Source organism: Accipiter gentilis, chromosome 1 (assembly GCF_929443795.1).
Source record: "Accipiter gentilis chromosome 1, bAccGen1.1, whole genome shotgun sequence".
Classification (NCBI taxonomy): Eukaryota; Metazoa; Chordata; class Aves; order Accipitriformes; family Accipitridae; genus Astur; species Astur gentilis.
In genome coordinates, this window is record NC_064880.1 from 38,961,494 (window position 1) to 38,985,654 (window position 24,161).

Genomic DNA, 24,161 nt, shown 5'->3' on the forward strand with positions numbered 1-24,161 from the left:
AGCAGATTACAAATACATCAATAATATGAGAGGAATGTGATAATTCACTTATTTGTTAATAGCATCTTGCCTCCTAGGATCTTAGTGCTTTTAAAACTAAAGTGAAACTCTGAGTCTCCTTGTTCCTTGTTGCTTTTATTCAAATGCAGGGGAAAACTGAGGCTCCATGGGTGGAATTTGGCTCTGTTTGGAAATGCTGCAGTAGCTGGTCAGGTGCCTGTGGTCCTAGTTTGAGAAACACAGAGCACCTGCAGATCTAGCTAATTGTTGGAAGAAATCTGGTTTCTGAGCAACACTGGAAAATGGTGTCCAGTGCCTGAGGCCGAAAACATTGGCTGGGATGACATTCCCGTCCTATCATAGTGAATCCATGGTGAGCTAAGACTGAAAACCACAGCAACGCTGGAGCCCCCTCTGAAATCCATCCCACAGGGGCTGGGTTTTGTGGGTTTCATACAACGTATTCCCTCCTTCACCCTGGCTTGCACCATCTTGAAATGGTCCCTATCCTTATGCAGGGCCAGGACTTCTCAGGTCAAGGGCAGACCAAGGAGCCTAGCCATGGTTGCTTCTTAATCTTTTAAATGCCAGATCCATGCCTGCTGCCTGGTGTGGTTTGCCTCCAGACAGCAGCTGACAGATCACACCATCTCTGATCCACCCTGAGATTTGGGAGCTGTGGCGGGGTCCCGACTCCTACCCTGGTAAATCTGCTCCATTAATAGCTATCAAAGAGCCTGAAGTTTCCATCCGAACTTTATCTGGCTTTGCAGTGAGCTGGAGGATTAAAGACTGTCGCAGGGGAAGGGAGGGAGCAGCCGCGGCTCACCCGGAATAGCCTGACCTATGACGGCACCTACCAGCCTGGGGAGGGGAGTTGTCCTGTGAGCTCACGGGTTATTAACAGTGAACACAGACATGCCTGCAGTCAGCAGCACGCCCAGGGCCATCTGCTCCATCCCTGGCTGGTTTAGGGGGTCCAGAGGGACTCGTTAGTACAGCTTTCCTCTATGGCTCTTTGATGGGCAAGCTGGGAGCAAGCTTGAGGACCAGCCTTATGCTGCTCAAATGACTTAGGGTTTTACCTTTGGGCTGTTTGTATGGGGTAGATCTGTTTTTGAGGGAGAGTGGTATGAGAAGATAACCCCTGCCCTGCTGCGGCCCAGGGCTGTTGTCTCTTTGCTGTGTCATAGCAAGTAATAAAGGGATCAGGGGGCTGTATGGCTGGGACTTGCCTATAGGGGCAGCAGGTGTGGGGCAGAAGCCTTCAGTACCAGATGGTGGAATAGTGTAGGAAGCAAGAGCAGTTTTTTTGGTGTAGCCAGAGATTCACTTCTCACAGCCTTTCTCTTGTAACTGGTTTTGTTTTCCTTGCCTTGTTCTTCTGCTGGTGTCCCCGAGTCTTCTGTTTCACCTCCCCCATGTCATCTCTGGAAAAATGCTGGGTTTCTTCTTACTTCCTCCCCCCTCATTCAGAGCTGCTCCTCAGCTGAGTATTGCTGTTGCACCGGGAGTTTTTGCCTTAGAGATAGGCTGTGAGTTAGGGCCCTTTCCAGTGCCCAGCATTTTGCAGGACTTGTGCAGAGCACCTCAGCATATGACCCCAGACTCAGTGTGCATGTCCCCCAAGGAGCAGTGGAACTGCAGATTAACTTATTGGACATGTGGGAAGCAGGCACGTGGCTGCTGCAATGAATAGTCTGTGGGTGCTGCTCAGTGTTTTACACCAGGAAGTACTGAGGCTGTTCTAAACCTTTGACCCTGGCGACATACTCCAGATTCCTCCCAATTAAATGGTCTCCTTCCCTCCCCTCCAGGCGTGAAAGCATCATGTCTGCTGCCTAGCCAGACAGATGCATTGCTCCATAAAAAGCTCCTTTATATCCCCAATAATTCTATTGATCTGCACTTTGGGAACATCATTCTGCCTTGGAATTTGCAGTTTGTGTACTTTGTTATCAGCGATGGGCACTACTGGTGTGATGGCTCTTTGGACATCTAGGAAGTCACCCAGCAGGTGGGAAATCTGTGCTCCATAGATCTGGTAGCCTAGGGCCTGAACACAGGGCCTTGAGCAGCAACCTTTCTGGCAGAGGTTCACCATACCACCTGATGAGAAAGATGAGGCCATACTGGATCCTTCCCTCCTGCTGGCAGGGCAGAGGAATGTGTAGCCTCAGCAGCAGTGTTGCTGTGGCATGCACTCCTCTTCACTGGAGCAGAAGAGCAAAGGAGGCACCAGTAGCTGGTGTACAGGACTGCCTGTCCAACCAATGTTGCTCCTTGTGCTCTCCAACAAGCTCTTATGTCCAAGGGTTTAAGAGGAAGAAGGGAATATTCATGCTGTGTCCTGCTGCATGGACAGGTTTACCAGGCATGTTAGGCGCTTATAGCTGTAGTGCTTGTTGCTGTCACTTGAGCCGTAGGCAAGTTGTGCTTCTAACTCTGGAGGTTTTTGGTTCAGCCCTTGGACACAAAGAAGGCAGTCTTCATCTGTATGTGTCCTTTCCCCTCCTTTTGCTGACATGTGAATACCTCAGCAATTCCTGGAGGTCAAGAAATGCTGTTGAACAGAGGGAGAATGAAAACCAGTGATTCCCTCCTAGACGTTCAATCCCAGCCTAAATAAGGGACTTAGGAGCTGAGTGCTGAATGACTGCACTGATTTATCATGTCTAGTGCTAAAGTCAAGTATTGTGGTCAGGGGTGACCTGGGGATATCCGTGCTTATATGGGGGAAAGGGGAACTGAGATTAGCCAAATAGACATAACACAAATGTCCTCCACCTTGGCAGTGTAAAAAGACAGGAGTGAGCCAGTAAGTACATTGGCAGTTGGACTAGATGATCATTGTAGGTCCCTTCCAGCAGAAAATATTCTATTCTGTTCTACATCCTGTTGCATGGACCTTCTCAATGCCGTTTTGGGGACTAAACATGAAAGTCTGGTCCCTGCCCTGCAGGGGAAAAATCCTCTTTACATTCTCTGAGAAGATCCCCAGGTAGCAAAGGGAGCTGGAGGAGGCTGGTTTTGGTGGCTGTTATGGCTACCTGGCAGTCCGTCAGAGCGGCTGGTCTGGTGACACTTACTAGTGGCCTTTCTGTGGACCTGATGGCTGTAACGTGCACCTGCTTTTCCATCTTGACCCCCTCCTCTCCCCAAGAGGAGCTGAACGTGATGGCTCAGATCTGTAGCTAAAGGACTGCTGTGCTCAGCAGAGCAAGAGAGACTTCAGCTTTCCAGGGCTTTCTGCTCCTTGGGCAGTCATGCTCTTGCCAGCCAGTGCTCCTTTGCTTTTCGAGGTGTTCCCTCAGCACCCTTTCTAGCCCACCTCTGGCTCCCCAGAACCTCCCGTGACTGAGGACTGGGTGGGCTTTTCTCTGTTTTTACTGGCCCTGTGAGACGAGGCGCTTTTTTTTTTTTTTTTTTTAATAGTTAGGTTTTATTTTTGATTAACAAGGATGTTGTAATCAAGCTTAACCAGCTATAGTGTACATCCTTGTCTCCCTGCTGCTGGAGTTGCTTGGGGCATGACGACTGCTCCACAGCTGCAGTTTGCCCAGCCTTCTTGTGATGGACCTACCTTCCTGCCCAGAAGATGAATCTGTTTGTTGGAAGCCTGGGAGTGATCCACTTAGCTGCATGGAGAGATCATTAAGAGAGGAGGGTGATAAGGGAAGTAGTGTGATAAGGATTTTTTTACAGGCTGTGGGGAGGTGTGCCGTGCAGGGAAGTGGTGAGAGGAACGGGACTGTCAGCTGACGCTCTCAGACGTGACACTTGGACTGAGTGTCACATAGATTCATGGTGTAAGGTCCCCAGCTGCTCTCAACAGCCAGCTCCTGCCAAGCATGTGCACAGTGAGGAAAGGTGGAAAGAAGTTGGGGCTTTAACTGCTCCAGCCACCTTCTCTCTCTAAGGAGGCCTCTGCATGGCTTTCTGTGTTGGACGACAGTCCAGCTGTTCTGGGAGCAAAAAACCCCACCCGGTCTGGACCAAAGACGAGTGTTAAATCAGGGCAAGTGTAACCACGCAACTCAAAGCATATTAAGGAAGTGTGGTTTGTTTCTTGCTGGTCCAGGAGATAAACAACGGGGTTGCTATTGCCCTGTCTGCTAAAAGCATTAGACCAGGGAAGGACAAACCTTGGTTATGCTCTTTGGTACAGCAACATATAAGAGGTCTGAGTTCATACTGATTTGTCTGCAAGTCCTTTTTTCAAGCTATGACTGTGTGGAGAAATATTCCAGAAATTCTGAGCGCAAGAATAAGGGAGACTTTTTAATTTTCCTTCTGTCAGCCTCATGAGCAAAATCTTGTAACTGTTTCTTTGTCTCTGCTTTGCTATATCTGTGTTTGAAGTTTCCTATCTTTGTCCTCTCTTTCTGCAGGTCCTTCAGAAGCTTGGGAAAGCAGATGAAACAAAAGATGAGCAGTTTGAACAGTGCGTGCAGAACTTCAACAAACAGCTGGTAAAATAATTGGCGATATGTAATTACACCTGGCTTTCAGTATTAGCTTCCAGTCATCTGCTGCAATATGCAATTAAAGCCCATTAGATTAAATGATGCCACAGGCCTACTGAAATGACCCAGAACTCGTAGCTGTTCACTTATGAGAAATTACACTGTGTCTTCTAGTGCCCCTATCATGGAGTCAGTGACAGTGTATGCTGAAAAATAATAGTTGTTATAGACCCAAGTTTAGGAAAAGAAATAGCTCAACCAGAACACTTCCTTGAGTTAGCAGCTGCTTTGTAATGTAATTTTTCCTGCTAGGCTGGAAGCACAGATATAAGAACAACATTGTGTCTCTGAAAGATGGGTAGGATGGGAAAGAGATTAGAAATACAAAATAAAATGGAACAAGGCAGTTTCAGTTTCTGAAGCACAGTGGAGGGCAAAAGAGGCAAAGAAAGCAAATGGTGAAAAGGAAACATCCTTCCATGGCTAAGATCTAAGTCTAACTTCCTCCCCATCCTCGCACAATCACTGTGTCGGGCCTGAGTCATTATTCTTTCACATGCCTGCTTCATTGCTATATTTTAGCGCACAAAAATATTTTAACAGTGTAGCAATTTTCCCCCACCCTCCTACTTAAACAGCAGTAGGTTTGTATCTTGAACTGGGTGTGTGGTGGTTTTTTGGTGGGTTGTTTTTGTGGGTTTTTTTGGTTGTTGTTTTTGTTTGGGTTTTTTTGTTGGTTTTCTTGTTTTGTTTTGTTTTTTAATCTGGAGCTTTCAGCCACCCAGAGGAGGGGAAAACATCAGTTAACCCAGGGGATTTGCACACTGGTGCTTGGTGTTAGGGGAAGTGTTGTTTCTCTTTCACGGCACGAAATGTGTGCCACACCAAAGCTCAGGTGGCATTGAAGAAATCTTTTAGCCCCTTTGTGCCCTGACATATTTAGAACCTTTTTCTGGAGCTGTTAGTGGCAGCTGCATCATGTCTGTTAAGACTCAGCAGATGTGGTTATGTGTCGCAAAACCAGCTGAGAAGGAATTTGCCACAGCTGAATATAATGAAAATCTTTCAGTCTGACTTTGACTTATGTCTAACCAGAGCTGACTGCAGATTCCTGGAGACTAACGCTCATTCTCTTGGCAGTGATAGTAGCTGCTGTTCCAGCAGTTCATGCAACATCTCTGTAGCGTGTCCACCACTGATATCCTCTTGTACACAAAGGAATACAGTTTGGCTTCTTTCTGATGACATGACATTACCAGGTGTCACTTTTCCATATCATTTTCAATATTGGTAGTCAGGAAATAATCTTTTTAAAGGAGAAATACCAAAAAACTCAAATCCAGACTTCTTGATCTGGCTGTCTGGGATGGCTTTTCAACTTCCAAAGCCATGAGTTCCAGTGGTGCACTGAGAAGCCTGTTAGACAAGCACTGCCTCTTGTACCAGTTACAGCTGAATTTCTTTTCCTGTCTTGCAGTGGTAAGCCATGAATGAAATTCTCTAAATAATTTATCAAAGGAGCTGGAGGCTGCTGTGCATTTGCTGCTTGGGGTCTGTTGGTTTTGCTTTGGCCCTCAGTTTCCCTGTTGCTAAAATAAATGCAAACAATGCCTGTTTTACAGGGCAAACCATAAATGTGAGTTAGCTGGATTGTTAGGATATCCAGGGCTCAGGAGTTGCTACGATGCCAGGTAGACTAGGGAAAAAACTTCAGCTATATGTGCATATATACACATTTGGTTTTGTATGTGTGATATGCGTGTGTAGTATAGCTGTGTGTGAGATTTCTATGGCTTTCCTTACTAAGTCTGCTCCATTTGGAAATGTAGTCTGGAGGAAAGCGGATCTTTTGCTGCAGGCTTGTGACATAACAGCTCTCCTGTGGAACTGGCTGGGGTATGACCAGGCAGTGGCCTTGTTTGCTGTTTGATTAGAGGCTCCACTGGTGCTAATGACTGTGTTGGGCCACTTTAACACATGTTCCCATGCATGGGCTGTTGATGAATGGAGAGCAGGTCTAAAAATCACTTACTCATTTTCAACCAAGGCGTCTTGTGGTTCTCTCAAATGGTGGTTGAGTGGCCGTAAGGGAAAGCATTGCACTTCCCAGCTCTCTGTCCATTCAGGTTCATATAAGAGCACCCCTCTGAGGGCTCTGAATGGGAAGAGCTTTTCAGCTCAGACAGATGGATTTCCTGTGTGACAAATGAACTGGACGTAACCATGCTTCTGCAGGGCTACAGGCCTCGCTCTGTCTCTTGAAGGCTTGACAAGCAGCACAACTGGCCCCCATATTACTCCCTCATGACAGATTACCTTTGGCAACTAACCTCCCAAAAAGTTCATTCACCTTCCCTTTCCCGGTGTCGCTTGCGTTCAGGTACAGGCACAAGGATCTGTCCTGGAAATTCTCCTCGCAAAGCTGGGAGCAAGAGGCCTGCTGCAAAGTTGCAACGCAGCCCCTGCCAGCGCCACGCTAGGCTTTGGCTTCTCTTCCCCTGCATTTGAAATACTCCCTGGAGAGACAGAGTGGGAAGCTGGTGGCAGCCCTTACACCTGGCACTGTGTTGTGTTTCTGCCTGGCAGAGCAGCTGGGTTTTGATACCTTAAGTGAGATGTCACTAGTGTGGAAGTTCTGGGTTGGTTTACAGTGTTTCACACCAAATGCATGAGATGCAAGCTGCTGCTGGCATGGGCTGCATCCATCTCTACCCGTACCCCACGGTGTTCAGCGCAGCCTCAGTGTGCAAGGCAGGCAGTGTGGACTTAATCCTTGCTCTTGCAGCATAGGTTTGGCTGTGGACCATTACAGGCAGTAGCTCAGAGACTTTCTTCCCAGGCAAGAACCCTTCACGCTCAGCAGTTTCCACTTCAGCCCTATGTAGCAAAACAAGTTTAACAGCTTGCCTGTTATCCTAGGATAGGAGCTTTTCACCAGTTGTTCATGCTTTGTGTTTTAACAGCTCTGAAGTTTTGCTGAGTGGGGGCTTATCTGGAGCTGTTCTTTCAATGCTCCCCCCCCCCCCCCCCCCCCCCCTCCTTTATAATTCCATAGTCTGCTCTTCCAGCCCTATATTAATCTAATCTGGAACAGGACATTGCCTGCCACTCTCAGGTGTAGAACATCACTCCTGATAATAAAATTCCTTCTCATTGGAACTGCAAAACCAGGGAGGTTTTGTAAGGAAGGGGTTGCAGACTAATATTGATGAAAGAATTTATTCTGAAGATTGGGGAAAAAAGGCATTTAGGAAACCTGTCTACTACCAAGAAACAGCTCTACAGAAAATCACATACTTAGCTAGGGCTCAGTGAAAGGTATTGTAAGTAACAACCCCCCAACAAAACAAGAAAGTACAAAAAGATACCAAATTATTATCAATTAATATGTATAATATGATTGAAATAACCAGGGAGCTGCTGAAGTCCTGTGTACGGCCCACATCAGTTAATATTTAAAGTAGAGAAACACTAACTAGACATGATTTAGGGTTTAGGAACTAACTGTTAGACAATGGGGCCTTATGTTTATGTCAGAAAAGGTAATGGATTGTAGTCTGGTCAATAAACCTTGAAGAACCGCTTGGAACTGCCAAGATTAGCAAAGAATTAGGCAAAAGGCAATTCCTAGGGGGAGATTGTGACCACCTCCTCAAATGATACCACCTCCTCAAAAGAAGACAACGAAGGAGGAAGACAGTCTGTGCACTAATTTTCATGAGGGGTGAAGAAGAAAGAACCAATCATTAAGGAAAATAACAATATATATTAGTTACATGTATAAATGTAAGAGTTTTTGAGACAAGGGTGTGCTGTCTTGAGACAGGCACCCATTCATGCGCATCAATTAAATTAATTTGAAAATACCTCAACTCTGTGTGTTACTGGCTTGCACACTGGGTGAACGAACCCTGTTTGTGGGTCAACAAAACTGCTCTTGTGTCTTCCTTTCACAGAGCTGTAAGTAAGAGGTGTTCCATTAGGTCTTTGGAGAGAGAGCTCTTCCAGCCTCCCAAGCATAGCACTTCTATTTTTAAATATGCATCTCCCTGTACATACTGTCCTTTGTGTTATACCTGATTGTCTTATAGGCTCACAGCGTTGAATTACACTGTGATTGCAAGTATGGCAATATCTGCTCAAACAAGATGATACTTGTGTGTTTGAGTAGAATGACTTATTGTGGTCACTTCTACATCAAGACACAGTGTCATTGTCCCTGTGTGAAGATTTTAAGTCAGTTTGTTAGTGCAGGGATGAGAAATGAATATGGGGTTCAGAATCGGCACTGATCTTCCATGTTTTTTCCTAGTTCTACTTTCTTCTTGTGGAGTTTTTTTACTCTGAGAGATATATATATATGCACACTAATTCTTCTTTCTTACATTTTTGCAATTTAAAAATTACTGTGCTATTAGATTTTTTAACATCTTTAGGTTCAACCATACCTCTATAATTTCCCTCTGCATGCCCTTAAGCTCTTCAATAACTGGGATGTGGATTAATTTGCCAGATTCCAGTTTAACTCTCTTCCTTACATTTTTTTTACCTTTGAGTTTAGGAAGCATCTCTTAAACGTGCACTCAAGGGTGTTGAAAGCTTCTGCTCTATACAGTATTTGACGGTGTCTAACTGCATTGCAAGAGGTATTTATGCAGAATTGTGGCTGTACTTGACAGCTTGCTATAGCCTGCTTGAAGAAAGCAGGTGCTGCATGCACAGAGAGAAAGCAGTTGCCAAAGTTTCTTGGGAAGGCATTAATGCTTAAAATTATAAAAAGAAACCTTTGTAGTAAGGAAGGGAGCTGCTTTACTGGTAGACAAGAAATAAAGCAATGGAAATGCCAAAAAGGGGCTTGAATGGGAACCCCAGGTGCCCAGGGGAGCTGGGGAAATGGGATTCATGCCAAAACTCTGAACATGGGCCTCGTAAAATCTGAAGGCAGAAAGATTTTCAAGGCTGTAAAATCTATTCACTTCTTCTGGCAGGCTTAGTACTTTTAAGACTTTAAACATCAGCAAGAGGTGACAGAGAAAGACCACTCCAGTTGCAGGATGCAGCACTGCATATTGGCTGACTGTACATCATAGCGAGACAAGTGGTGTTGAGGATGCATGGAGAACACAGAAGGCTAGTTGTGCATTGCTGCAATTGCATGCTCCAGTATTTGGGCCCTAACTTGCAGGTTTTTCAGGTGATCTGTCTGAAAATCTTGATTTGATGTTTAATTGTGATGCCAGTGTACCTCTCGGAGGATTCTTTTGTCCCCATTACTTTGGGACTGGGTATCAAGACTTGAAGAGTTCCTGAGTTTGGGTTGTGTCACGTGCTGCTGTGGCAGGACTTAGGCAAATATGGGCACAATTTTAGAGGCAGTTTCTGATTTTAGATGCTATAATTTTGAGAGTCACAGTTCTAGACATTGCAGTGCCCAACTGTGTGGTGGGCAAGTTCTGCAGAGGACTACCCTGTTGATTAGTTTCTGATAACCTCAAAGTTGTGTGTTCAAATTTAGTCATTCTTAAAAATGATACAGCTGCAGGATGATAATGTATCCGTCTGAGGGATTTTGCATGACAATTTCTTCTGTGCCATTTCCTCTTGTGTTCTGACATCTCATCTTTCCAGTTCCGGTCTGTGATTTCTAGCACGGACCAATTCTAGGCAGACAGCACTGCTTTCCTCTAAGACTTTTTTGCTTCCTGCATTGGGCACAGGCAAACACATGTTACAGTCTGATTGAACTGCTGCTTGTCAGCTCAACCTCCCTGACAGTCCTTTGTGTATGTGCTCTTTGATTACTCTGGTACCTCTTCCCTGGTGGTTTCTGATTGCACTGTTAGGAAAGTCTCACCTGCCCGGGTTTCCACATTCACCTTAAGCCAGCAAAAAGCTCTACATTTGTTTGCTCTGTGTTTTAAGAACTCCTAGGACTTTCACAGCAGATGTGGTCATTATTCCTTTCCTCTTGTACTGTCTTTGGGTCAGTTCCAATGCTTCTCCAGAATAGGAATCTGACTTTCTTTTATAAAAGTGGCCAGCTCTTTCCCGTCCCTCGTTTCCTTTGTTGATGGCAGTAGGAAAAGAACAAATGTGAACTCATCCAGAACTTTTGAGGCAAGAAAAACAAATTGGGCCATAGTGTTGGAAGCAGATGGATTTATTCACAAGGCTATGCTAGCACTGCCACTTCCACAGCTGGGCAGATTTAGCCTCTGCTTAGAGAGTGCAGCTGCAATGAGAGGACAAAGGATCACAGCATGAGCTCAGTTGAGGCAGGAGTTTCTTGAGTGGTGGCGAGGGCTGATGGGAAACATCTGCTTTTGAAGCTAGTAGCTCCAAGGCAGCTGTCAGAGATGTCCTGTGAGCTCCCCATCTCTGGAGTTGTCTTTAGCTGTCAAAATTCATTATGCTGCCCCTCCCCCCCACCCCCACCCCCCAATGGGACACAAGCTGGGAAAGAAAAGGAGGAATGGCAGCAGGCTGTGAGGAAGGTGTGAGGTGTAGTTGTTGCTTTCCTGCATTGTTATTTTTACAGCTAATTTGGGGGGTAATGAGGATCCAGTGAGATCCCACAGGGTAACAGAAACCCTTTTATAACAGAGATCTCTCTCAAACTTTTTTCTGTACTTCTTACTCAATGTTTGCTCCTTCCCTTGCTTTGACATGCTCTGTGGTGGTGGTGCTGAACTCCAAGCCTTGCTTTTCTCTTCCTTTTGTTTCTGTTTGTATAATGTCACTGTCTGGTTTGGGGAGTATTTCCCTCTCTGCTTTGCACTGTCAATGACATATGGCAAAGTAGAGAGGGGAGGTGGACCTGAATGTGCTTATCCAAGTACAGAAGAGCGGTCATATTGTGAGTGCCAGAGTCAACTGCCGTAAAAATCTCTATGACCCTTTCTAATCTGGGTTCTTGTACTGTACTCGCCTGTGTCACCTGAAGGCTCAAACTGGCAAAACTTGGCCCAGCTTCTGGTTTTAATCCTCTGTTTCCTAGTGAGTGAGATCTGCTGCTGGTAGGCCACCTCCACAGTGAAAGCTAAAGAAAAAGATGATTACTTCTGTATTTGTTAGCCCTGCTGCACAGGACAAGTTAGACAGGATGTTTGGGCAGGTCAGAGGTCCCTTGTACCCACTTTGCATTGGGGTTTTGGTTTGCAGTGTGGCAGGAAAAAGTGGTGAGCTGAACTGCTCCCAAACCAGGACAAAATAAATCAATTGCTTCTATCTTCTATATCCTACAGCTTCACTTCAGTTACATTTGTTGTACAGACCCACTAGCACTTGGCTTATAAATTAATTGTTGCCCTTAAGACCCTCTGTGGTTGCTTGTACAAAATCAAAACACTAAAGCTGGCTCTGCTGGGAAGAGCAAAGCACAGCTCTACCCACATCAAGTTATCTTGGTGGCATTGTTGGCTGAATATGCCTGCAGGTCACCCTCTGTGGGCTTACCAAGTCAGAGGGCTGTGTGGTCTCCCTGTTAACATTTATGTGTTGTGTGGTCATAGGGCTGGCATGTAGCCCATCTGCAAGACCATTTTTCTTAATTTAGAAATGCTTGATGATTCTGCCTTACACTCTCTTTATATGGGAGAATAAATGATGGTCTTCTCCTTATGTTCACAGTCCGAAGGTACGAGGCTGCAGAAGGACCTCCGAACTTACTTGGCTTCCGTAAAAGGTAAGGTCTGCATAAGCAGAGAATAGTTTCGTCTCTAGTGCTTACCCACACAGTGAGGTTTCTGCAGCCGTCCTCTCTTTGTGTTTCCTCAGGCATGAGTTGTAGGAAAGGTCAGCCTTATCTGGGTTGGGGATCTTTCAGAATCCTTCAGAACCAGCTGGGGTGGAATGGGGTTGTGCTTTGATGCCAAACAGGTGGTGCTGTCTTAGGAGATAGACTCATATCTTGCTAGGGGAGGAACGAACGCAAAGGATTTGATGTGACTGCATCCTCGGTTCCTTTCTCTGCCTGGTTACTTTCCATCTTTTTTATCAAGGGTCAGACATTCTGTAAGGAAGAGCTTAGCATTTGTTATAGCCCATTCAACACCTCCTGCGTCCCTGTTCCTCAGGATGAGTGTTAAACTGCGAGGAACATGCTGTCTCCCTCTTTCTGAAGCAGTTCCCTCTTCTTTCCTAGCCATGCACGAGGCCTCCAAGAAGCTGACAGAGTGTTTACAGGAAGTTTATGAGCCGGATTGGCCTGGGAGAGATGACACAAATAAAATAGCAGAGGTAAGACTCTGTCCAGGATGTGGGGTCGCCAGGCTTGGTCTGTCAGCAGTGATGAGCTTTGGAAGCTGTGTCTGTGCACCACGTTTCTTCGGGCATATAGCTTTGCGGAATAATTGGAGAGACAAACTCAGCATTGGGAAGAAGGGGAAGCTGAAGGGATGAGGACTGCATTTTTGTCTCTGTAGAGAGCACTGTTCCCAGATGCTTGAATGCTATACAGAGCCATATGCTTATGCCCACAAGCAATTTGTTCCCCCAACAGTGCCTAAACAGGGACGGAGAATGCCAAAAGAGAGTCAACAGGGTTAACTGCATTTGTTGCTTATCCTCTGTGCAAGAGAAGGGGGAAGGTAAATCTACGGCCAAAGCGTGGTCAGAGCAGCCATTGTGTAGCTGCAACAAGGTCCCGCTCACAGCAGTACCACCAGCTGCCATATTTTAGTTACCACCTTGTTCGGCTGAGCCACGTGTCACCCCAACCTGCTGTTCTTCTCATCCCTTAGTGAGGTGATGTCTGTCCAACTTGCCCAGGTGTTTTCTGTGGAGCTTAGGGCACAGCCTGTCGTCTGACAGCTTGGATCCCCCTTGGCATGTGTGTGTGGTTGGTCCAGCTGGAGGCAGGTGCCCTCTGCTCTCTTGCTCAGCTGTTCTGCTGAGCAGCAGCTGTTGGCAGGTCAGCACCGTGGATCCATCTGCCATGAGGCTGCAGGACTGGGCCTCCCTGCAGCTGTCTCTGGCATGGGAGCTGTGGGGAAGGAATAGAGAGGAGATCAGGAGAAGGATTCTTCCCTTCCCCAGCTTTCCTCTGGAGAAAATCTCACGTGAAATAATATCTGTTTCTTGCCTAGGAAATACTGACTTCAAAGCAGGTAAATCAAACAAAACCTGAACATGTCCAGGTCAGTGTTTGCATTAACATGGAAACTTTCCATTAGGAAGTGCTGTTGCAGTAAATAATGCAGTTGTAATTCAGCTAGTTTGGCTTCACATTCTCTGTTGACCTTTTTTCTCTTCCTGAGCTACTCCTGGGAGACCGTCCCTTCAGAGAGTTTGAGCCAGGGAACATGAGTCCTGAGAACGAACTTCAGCTACCCTGTGGGTCTGCAGGAATATTTCCAGCCTTCCACCTCGCCCTTTAATGCCTTTGTTTATGTTTCTGTCTTTCAGGAAAAGTCAGGCAGGAGAAAAGTGCTATTCCTGCCCCCAAAAGTAATAAATACCCACACAAAGTAGGCATATTTTTCTGAGTGTTTTAGCCAAACCCCTTCGTTCAATTGGAAAAACAGGAGAGAGAGGCAATTTCCACCTAATCCAAAATGTTGACGGGAAGTTACTGAGCCCAAGATAAGATCAAGGATAAAGCGTGCGCAGGTTAGGGTGCAAGCCTTGGATGTGACCTCCATTGGGCTGTGGAGGCAGGTGGTGTGAGGGCTGAAGACTGCTAGAATAGCTTTCTGTTATTGTTCATTATCCTCCAGAAAGCTTCATTGTAATAAAAAGCAGAAAATGGTGCCTCGTGGTGTCAGGTGTCCCGCTTCTGTGGCTGCTGGGAGAAGGTAAAGCCAGCCTAACCTTCATCTTCCCTTCTGTTGTATAGACTTGGGCTAGCACTGCAGGGGAAAAGACAGTCCCTCAAAGAAAGGTTCACAAAAGGTGTTGTGTCCTTGTAGAGGTCACCTGAATTAGCAGCACCAAGCTTTCTTCTCTGTTTCTACACTTCTGGCATGATCTCTGTTTTCAGGTAACTTCTCTGCTCCTTAGGTTTTTTTCAAAGAAATGTTTATTTCTTAAGAGCTCTGGGGAACTGAAATCGTTGACTGTAGCACTCATAGAAAAAAACAGAAATGCAGAGCTCTGTGTTCTTAATAGTTAGCTCATTACTTTTTTTTTTCAGAACAATGATCTACTCTGGACGGATTTCCATCAGAAGCTGGTGGATCAGGCACTTCTGACCATGGATACGTACCTTGGCCAGTTTCCAGATATTAAAGTAAGATTCTCTGTAAACCTTTTGATCTACAGGGTCACAGCAGGTGAAACCTCATAAGAACCAATTTCTTGCATCCCCATCTTCTTAAGGAGGATGTGTGTGCTGTGCTACTGCAAGCTCTTCTTTTAGAGCAGCCAAGATCTTTCCAGCTCTAGGTCATGTGAAAATGTTATGTTCTCCTTTGGGCTTGAAATGAGAGTGAAGAATTCAGGAGAAAGATGCTGAAGAGAAAACATAAGTGCAACACAGGAGGATCCATAAAATTTCCTATTGTATCACAGTGCCGGAGGGCAGGGTCAGCAATAACTCACAAGCTCTCAGTCTCTCTTTTCAGTCCTTTGGTTTTTCAACTTCCTTGTAAGTACAAAGCGTTGAGGAAGCAGTTAGGGGCAAATGTGCTTTATAGGTGTGGACAGCGGATTTCTGTGTGATCCCTGAAGTCCTGCTGTGCATGTAACCAGCTTGTTGTAGGGAAGGGGGAGGGCTATCCAGGCGTCTTTTTGGGGGGAGATTGTATCCAAGGTCCTGGGTTTGCATGATGTCCTGTGAGCTTCCCTTCCCCCACAGTTAGCTCCTCTCTCTTCGTTTTGAGAAGGTTATGCAGGAAATGTCTTCACCATATGGAAGCACTAGTAATGATATCACCATATGGGAAGTATCAGCTTGGCTACTTCCCAGTGAAAACAACCCTTTCCCCACCACATGTCTCTTAAAACGTTTGTCAATATTTGTTGCTTCCAGAGGATCGTGCTGTATCAAGGAGGGACGGGTCACAGGCTTGTAAAATGAGCCCTAAACAGCAGTGTCCTTGCCTCCTGGGGCTCCTTGTTTTTGGTTAGTTTTTCCAGCCTCTTCTGTTCCTGGAAGTCTGAAGTGGGGAAGGTTGAAGAGGCTTGCTGTTGCTTTCTACCCGCTCAAGGCTGTAGAGCTGATCACTCCCTGAGGCGTGACGCCATGTGCCTCAGCAGCGCGGGGGCTCGTGCACTGCTTCCTAAGCAGAAGGTTTTATTTCAGGCTCACTGTAGACTCAGAGTTCTGCACTACTTCAGTCCAAATCACATTTTACAAGCCTTGTTGGCTTTGCACTGGGTCACCTCAGAGTGTCACTTTTTTCCATGCTGAGTATCTCCAGGATTCCTTAATTCTGCTGGGGTCCCGCTGAGGTTTTACGGTGGGATTTTAAAAGGAGTGCAAGACTGGGACCACCCAAATGCCACCAAAACTCAAGGTGTTAGGCACTGAGCTCCCATGGATCCTTTCTGACTTGCGAATGGGCCACTAAGGTGTTTATTACTAATGTTCCTTTCTCAGTCTTCAGATGATGCTCTAGAAAATGGGAAGTTAAAGCAATTTTATGCACAATTTAAGTAGTGCTTTAAAGAGAGTACTACTCACCTCTGCTTCCCTTCCTAAAACGAGTGAGAATTTGGCTTTCTGTTGGTTCCTACAATAAGATATGGATATATTTCACAAGAGTTGGCTATTTGTTTAGAGTGGACTTTCAGTGGTATGAATTTAAAAAGGTTAGTGTGTTTTTATTGGTAATTCAGCCAGATGCATCATCCTCCTTATCCTGGAGCAGTGAGAAGTGCTCAAATCAAGAAGTGGCTCAAATCAAGTATGTTTTCTTCAACTGGTAGAAACTCCTATAAGTGCTGTCATTGAAGGTTGCTACAGTTGTACAGAAGTGTAGTTTGGCTTCACATAAGGAATTGGAGTTCTTGAGTTTGGCAGGCAAAAAACCCCCAGCATTATGTAATTTATGGAATATTTGAGTTCGTTTTTGTTATGGTAATAGTCTTCTGGTTTTTGTTTTCCACAAAAGCAAATTTTGTGCTTTTCCTGGAATTCTGGCATTACTGTGATAATGAAAGATGATTTATGGAGATAAAATGATTTTAATTTAGTTATGTGAAGGCCTGTTTTTTGTTAACAGCCCCGTAATTCAAATGTGTAATGAGTTAGATCATGCATGCATTATTTTTTGTTAAATTCTAACACATTCTAATCCTTCTTCTCTTGAGGGGCTGGAAAAATTCTCTTGAATTTTTTGGATTTGCAATGGGATCAACAGCAGGAATGTGAAAACATAGCATTCCTTTAGTACGGAATTTTTATAAGTTAAAGGGAATAATTTTAAAATGTTGGGTGGGGAGGGGTGAAAAAAGCCTCTCTATCTTCTCTAACTTGAAAAAGAGGAATGCAAAAAGTACTTTATCCTTCATTGCAGGTCAATATCTGTAACTTCTTGGAGTAGGACTCTTGCATAATCTGTGATATTTCTGAGTGAGTTTTTGGTTGAGGTTGCAGAGTATGCAATAAGAGTACAGGTCTTTGCAGTGACCCCAGAGAAGATGAACCATAACCCAATTGTGAATAGCTGTGGAATTGGTGATTTTCTGTCTTGCACTGAAACTGGTGCCCTCTTTCTACTAGGTTTAAAACCAAATATCGGGGGGGGGGGGAGGGGGGGGGAGAGTGTTTTGTGGTGGTTTTTGGTGTTTTGTTTTTTTTTTTAAAGGAGGCTCAAATTAAGATGGATTTCTCGCAAAGCAGTAAACTCTGTTGGAGTTCAGCTTTCACCTTCAGATAGTGGTGGGTAGCTGCAGCTATCCTAGAGTCATACAAGGAGGCTGCCCTGCAGCCTTCCAGGACTGGGCTAAGTCCCATCACTGCCATCACAGGCAGTCGTGTGATCAGTGGTTACCCCAGGAGGACTAGCACGCAGCGTACCCATACCTCGTGGCATTTCCACGTACTCTAGTAGGAATGTGAGGATAGCGTTTAGAAGATCAGGAGCTGCAAAAAAGGGCAGGAGTTACCTTTTTTGAGAGATAGGTGACGTTGAATCAAACTCCCTGGTGGGGTGGCAGGAAAACCTGGAAGTGGCTGTTTGCCATGTCAGAGGTGGGCAAAACTCTAGCTATCTCTACCAGTCTGGCCTGGGGGAAAAATCCTCTCTCTTAAATCCCAGATCCAGCCGTGTGTTTCATCTGGTGTCTCTGGAAGATGCATTAACTAGCATCTCAGAGATTGTCATGCTGCTGAAAGCCCCCTCCGACATCCCGCCTCTGTGCCTGGCTGGCAGCATGATGTCTGGGAGGTGTCTTCTAGTGACCTTGACTGTGGGGTGGCTCAGCTTCTTCATGATGTCTCTCCTGGAGTGAGCCGAGTGCTTTGAAATCAGTTCGGGTGTGCATGTGGCTGAGATTCTGTGGATCCGCTGTGACTCACGCAGAGCTGCACCAGCATTTGCTGAAAGTGCAGAGGATCATGTGTGGGAGACGTGCGAACTGGTCCCAGCTGGTCTGGCAGAAAGATCAGCCCTGAGCGCGGTTTTGCAGCTTATCTGTAGGAGCTTAGGGAGAGGAGACTGCATCTCCTTGCCAAGTACAGTGGAGGGGAAGATTTGCTTTTGCAAGTAAATCCCAGTGCTGATTCTTCATCTTGCACTTTCAATTTCCCTGGGTGCTGAGGTTTATTAGAAACCCTCCTGGCTCTTTGCCATGCCTTTTCCCTCCAGTTCTCCAGCCTGTCTCTGTCTAGACTGCTGATCACTGATGCTGGACCAGGCTGTCTGAGCTGGAGAGTGCTTGGGTCAGGCTGGAAAGACCTGTGCTCCAACCCAGATAGTCTGGGGTGTTTGTAGAGAGTGTGGGAGGCAAGGGTCTAAGGGGGGTGGACGGCTCCTAAAACAGGGCAGCACAGTGGGCCTGAGCCTCACTGAGGTGAAACGTTGCTCGGGGAGAGAGCCTGAGGCACCTCACATGAAGAAGGGTAATGGAGGATCAGGCCGCAGGCTTGACTGTCTGTTCTGGATTCTCACCTATGGACTTATCAGGACTCCATTCCTGAACATGAGTCTGGTACACAGTTGGCTCCCCCCTTGTATTTGTTACTGTTTCAGTGTGCCTTGCCTATTAGCGACCCAGTGCTACCGGTTTTCCCTCACGCTTCTCTGGCTTAATAGCTAGTTAGAATGGACCACTGCCTGTGGCTGCAGTCACTTCTGTCTCGACCTCCTGTTGCAGGGTCCAAAATGCTGTCCTAGGTGTATCCTGAGGATGTGGATGAGTGCTTTTGCTGTGCTGGCAGCGGAAGTGCCTTCTTGTGTTGAACTTAATCTTTTGAGCTTCCACACGAACCAGGGCTGTGAGCTTGTCAGTTAAAGCCTGGCTGCAGACCTGAAAATGATGAAGCAGGTGCCTGTAGGATGCAGGCACATGGGGAGGCTTAGGAAGCACGGGAGCTACAGTTCCGAAAACATTAATGTCATCCAGAGGTGAGGCCTGTTGTTGGTTGGATCCCTTTGCTTTCCCTGGCTGGGTCTGCTGTCCTCCTGGTGAGCTCCCTCTAGAATGGTGGTTGTCACAGGTGGCTCCCAGGGCCATCTCTCTGGGCAGCCTGTGTGGAGTATCCAGTGAGCGTCCTTGTGTGGGCAGAGCACGGGGTGCTAGGGAGGTTGGGTGAAGAGGAGTGGGGGGGGTCCTGAGAGGCTTTGTGGTTTTGGCTGCTGGGGAAGATTGTCACAATTCTTTTCTCCATCTTTCTTAGTCTCGTATAGCAAAGAGGGGAAGGAAGCTTGTGGATTACGACAGTGCCAGGCACCACTTCGAAGCCCTGCAAACTGCAAAGAAGAAGGACGAAACCAAAATCGCAAAGGTAAAGCAAGCAGAAGGATGTGCAGCCATCCTTTCATTTTGGGAGGTCTACATTTGCCTACTGAGCAGGTTTTAAGTGCGCCTGTACCTCTTCACTGGGTGTGTTATCATAGAATCATTTAGGTTGGAAAGGACCTTTAAGATCATTGAGGTGTTGTGAACTGGTGAGGTTTTGCTAGGTATTTCCTTCTCATCTGTTTAGTTCTCCTAGAAGGGAGGATGGTCTCTGTTGTGTTGGTTCAGACTCTCCGTCATCGGTCTGCATCTCTCTGTGGCAAAGGCCTAGGTATGCATTTCCTCAGATACTGCAGGACCAGCAACCTTTGTCAGAAAAGCCCATGTGCCTCTGGGGGAAGCAAAACCTTGGAATGCCCCTGAAAAATTTTCCAGTTTGCTTCTTGGGGCTCTGTCTCCCCATCTTAGAGCAGTGGTGAGAGTAAGTGCTTGAGGTTGGTTGTGTTTGTGAAGTCCTCTAATATTCTAGGACAGAGATCTTAGGAGCGTGAGTTTACAAATTCATCAGTGGAAATGTACCCTATGCACACTTGATGACTGTGTTCTGTTGTCTGTTGGTCACAATTACTGGATAATAAATACAGCTGAAAGCAGAAAACCAAGAGTTTTGTTAGGGTGTGGTTTCTTTCATGCCTGTGAACATCTTGATCCAGGGTTAACCGCAGAGCATGCCCAACATACAAGTAAATAAAAATTAGATTTTCTTTTAAATGTAGCTGAAGAAAGGTAACCTTGTTACAGTGGTAACATTGTTCTAGAGGAGGCACATGGTTTGAATACCTGCCCAGAAAATGAGCTGTTGATTACTCCTGTACCCTGAGTGGATTTGAACCCATGTGCTCCACTCCCCAGGACAGGTCTTGACACAACAGAATAGTCCAGGGCTGGGGAGACATCTTTAATTCTCTTGAATGTGGGCCATGGCACATCAGGACTCTTCAAGCTAGAAGCAGTACAGGAAAGAAAGAGCCTGGATCTGTATCTTTTAAGCAGGCTGAGAAGAGTTGTCATCCTTTGCTTAGAGTTATTTCTGGTAGGGGGGAGATACGGGCTATGTAAGAGATGCTGGTGTTTCTCCTGCATGGAAGAAATAAAGATGCATCTCTCCCCCAAGTGAAAGATCTGCATTTAATGGCCACAGTACTTTTATTTTTAAGCTGCCAAGTCATCTGCTCACTCAGTGTATGTACTGCGATTAACCTTGATGGACAAAGGGGAGAGAGGTTGATGGCTCAGGTGTTGTTGCATCATTTGTGTGGCAAAGCAAGTATTGATTCTGTATGCAAGGCATGAGGCCCAGCTGGTTGTGCTTTCTGTTCAAAGCAGTACTTTACTGTGTTTGGGGGTAAGAGCAGAATTTCCCTGGGGCGTGGTATTATTATTATTGGTGTGTGCCTGTGAGATCTTTGCTGCAGTGGAAATGTTTTTTGTAGGAATTAATTTACTCAGGTTGGTACTTGGTGATCCACACCAAAGAGGCTGGCCGCCCTTGTCATTGCTGCACTCTCTTGTGTCGCCCCAAACGCTCAGATAAGATGTTATTAACAAGGGATTCTTTGTTGCTCTTTTGTTAAAGTATGAAGAACAGTGCAGTTTGAAGAGTGGAAAGTTGAGATTTAGGAGTTGGTGCTCTGTTCCTGATTGAGCCTGTGCAAGTGTTTCTTAGTACTTGATTGGACTCTTCTCGTTGGCCAAAATGTGCGCTGGATCACATCTTTCTGCACAGAGTTCTTTCGGCTGTAAGGCCATGCACGGGATAATATGTGACACATTGCACTGTCCTGATCCTGTAAAGATGGGAGTAGTGAGTCCCTGAAAATTATCTATGTGTGTTCTTCACAAATGGGCAGGTTTCACAGCCCAGCCTGTGATCCCACACTTGCAGTCATGCAGTTCTGCAGGGCCGTGGGCAGCAGCCAGGGCTCAGTGTGCCCTAGGCTGTTGCAGAAAGGTCACTTCTCTGTTCCTGTGACTGTGATTTTGCTCGTGTGAGATTTGAAGTAGGGTCCTTCTGGTGTGAGGTACTTTGGAATTGGATGACAGGCCCCTAGGAAAGAGAAATCATGTTTATGACACAGCATACAAATGGGAACTGACTTGATTGATGTTTCATGGTATAGTAACAGAAAGAGCAATGCAAATACTTTTTGGAGCTATGTGGTCTCTTTTTTTCTTCTCTAATATATGGATGTTCTTTTCCCACCCAGGACTCCTGCCACTTACTGCTAAACTCACAACCTGCCATTAAAATAAAGCACTGTGGACTTTCAGCTGTTGCATGCAAACAATTAAAATGGTTAATTCATCCTGACCTCTCTTTAAGGAGCTCCCACTTCACAGCTGTGACTCGGAGTAGGGTTGTCTGTGTGCTAGGTCACTAACAACTATATCTGTTACTCTTTGCAGCTGCCTGGCTGGTCTGCAGTGTCCCAGCCCACGCTGGAGCATTAATTGCTGCTAAACTTGGCATGTTTCAAAGGATTCATAACTGATCTGTCCTGGGATGTTTGTTTTTTCTCTCACCTTGGTGATACTGGTTTGGCCCAGCCTCTAAATACACTCTCTGTTGTGATTTTAATTTTTTTATCCTAAAAGATGTATGTTTGTGTCTCTCTTGTTCTCTGTTTATTTTTTTCTCTTTTCACTCAAACATGCTCCCTCCCCCCAGCCTGTTTCGCTGCTTGAGAAAGCTGCGCCTCAGTGGTGTCAAGGGAAGCTACAAGCTCACCTCGTTGCGCAAACTAATCTGCTCCGAAATCAGGTGACTGCTGATCTACCTGGCTCTAACCCTGCATGCGCTATTTTGGGCTCTAGATTGTACCATGCAACTAATCTCTAGGCAACGTTCACTCTAGTCCTCTCTCTTAAGTGTGTCCTGAGTGGACACATGGAAGTTGCTGACCAATGAATGAATCTGTGCCTGCCTTATTGATTTCCAATCACATGTGTTAATACTGGACTATTGTTTTCTCCCCCTAAAATGAACTGTGGATGAAGAAAGGCTATGGAATAATGCCAAGGCAGAGGGTGATGTAGTAAGAGAAGCAGTCAATTTTTATTGCTGCTGTTTCAAAAATGAAAAAAAAAAAAAAAGAGGAAACACTGAAAAATTGGCTTATGCATTTGTGCTGTTGAGTAAAGCCAGAAAAAAAAAAGAAACATTGCTTCAAAAGCGATTTCTATGGCTGCTCAGTTAGCTTGCAGCATTCTCCTGTGGTAAAATCCAAGTTTTCAATATGGGCACTGTCCTGCCGCTTGTGGTCTAAAAGAGCCGTTTCCAGATACACAGAGTTTCAATCTGCATAGGAGAAGAGGTGGGCCCAGATCAGGGAATTTGCAACCTGTGTAATAGATATGAACAGCTCCAGGTTGAAGTCATGGTTGCATCGTGCGGCAAAACTCGGCCTAACGTTTAGGTTACAGCATCTTGAGGGACATGAGAGCAGTTGAGAAACTCCAGGGACTAAGAATTTCAATCCTACTTGCATACGAGAAGCTTGGCTTCCTGATGAGATCTCCCTTGGTATTTACCTTGGAGCTCCTTAAGGGATAAGAGGGAGCTGACAGAAAACAGTGGTGAGAAGAAAATGCTTTTAATGGGCAAGGGATAGTAAATCATTACCCAGACTGGGAGAGTGCCAGTTACCTGCTCACAAGTTCCTGGTGAGCTCATCTGTTCTCTTTCAAATGCTCCTACGTTTTCACATTCCTTGTCAGTGAATGAATTGCAGTTTAGAAACACTAAATCGCTCTCACCTTATAAAGCACCTGGGTTTTTCACAGTCAGATTATGACTGCAGATCAGGGGAAAGGCTAGATTACCACATTAATAAAGCCTGGGGAAGGAACAGCTGTTAGCAGTCCTGCTTAAGATGCATAGCAAAGGGAGGAAATATGTATTCATTCTTGATCGAAGGGAGAAGGACATTTGTCAGGCTGCCAGGGGCTTTTCCTGTGCCTTGGCTGGCCGTGCTGGGAACGATCTGCGTGGTTGTGGTTCTTGACTGGTCTGTTTGGCTGGTGATATTTCTGGAGGACTAGAAAGCAGGTATGGGAAGTTTCTTAAGCCACATGTAAATAAGTAAATCAGCTCTTGGGCATTTTTCCTCTTCTCAGGCTGGCTGGGGTGACTGGTAGTAATACCACCGCCCACAGATTGCCTAGAGAAACAGTACCTACGAATGCTCCCTCATCCACTGCACTATGATCTTAAACAGGCTACTGAGAGTCGTTTGATAATTTCACTGTACTGGGTGACTTTGCCCTAAAGCATGTGACAAGGGGGTATGTAATCTTTCCACCCACTTTGTTGAGGGGTGTTAACCTCCTGCTACATAGCATTAGTATTTTCAGTCACTCCAGATATTTTCAAATCAAGTCCTCCTTTAATTTTTTCCTCTTTCATTCTTGAACTAAATAATACTATTGCCAACCTTAATTTTTTTGTTTCTAATTGTGCGAGTCTTTGAGGCTTGGCTTGGTTGGGGTTTTCTTCTTTCTTTTTTAAATTTTTATGTTGATTGGGGACTAACAAAAAAAACCCCTCCATAAAGAAGATTAGTTTGTATTTTGAAGCTCTATGTTTTCCAGCTTTTCTTCACAAACATGAGCAGGCAGGAAAAAAAAAAAGGCTTCCATTTTTATATTTGCATGACTTCAAGACTGACGGTGTTTCTGACAACCCTTAATCTCATTAAGCTCTTGATAAAAGCGGGAAGGCTGATGACACTGCATTAATTGAAAAGCTTCTGAATGTTAAGCCTAACAGAAAAGTCCTTCCCCTTACCAGCA

The 24,161-nt window shown here is 45.6% G+C and overlaps 1 protein-coding gene across 1 annotated transcript in view; it reads left to right on the top strand.

Moving 5' to 3' along the window:
- BIN1 (bridging integrator 1) overlaps positions 1-24,161 on the top strand; it is a 104,055-nt gene that overhangs the window by 40,419 nt on the left and 39,475 nt on the right. Inside the window, exons 2-7 of the mRNA XM_049802371.1 lie at positions 4,392-4,472; positions 12,096-12,150; positions 12,610-12,704; positions 14,599-14,694; positions 19,249-19,356; positions 22,039-22,131. Coding sequence (XP_049658328.1) covers positions 4,392-4,472; positions 12,096-12,150; positions 12,610-12,704; positions 14,599-14,694; positions 19,249-19,356; positions 22,039-22,131 — 528 coding nt within the window. The remainder of the gene's footprint in view (positions 1-4,391; positions 4,473-12,095; positions 12,151-12,609; positions 12,705-14,598; positions 14,695-19,248; positions 19,357-22,038; positions 22,132-24,161) is intronic.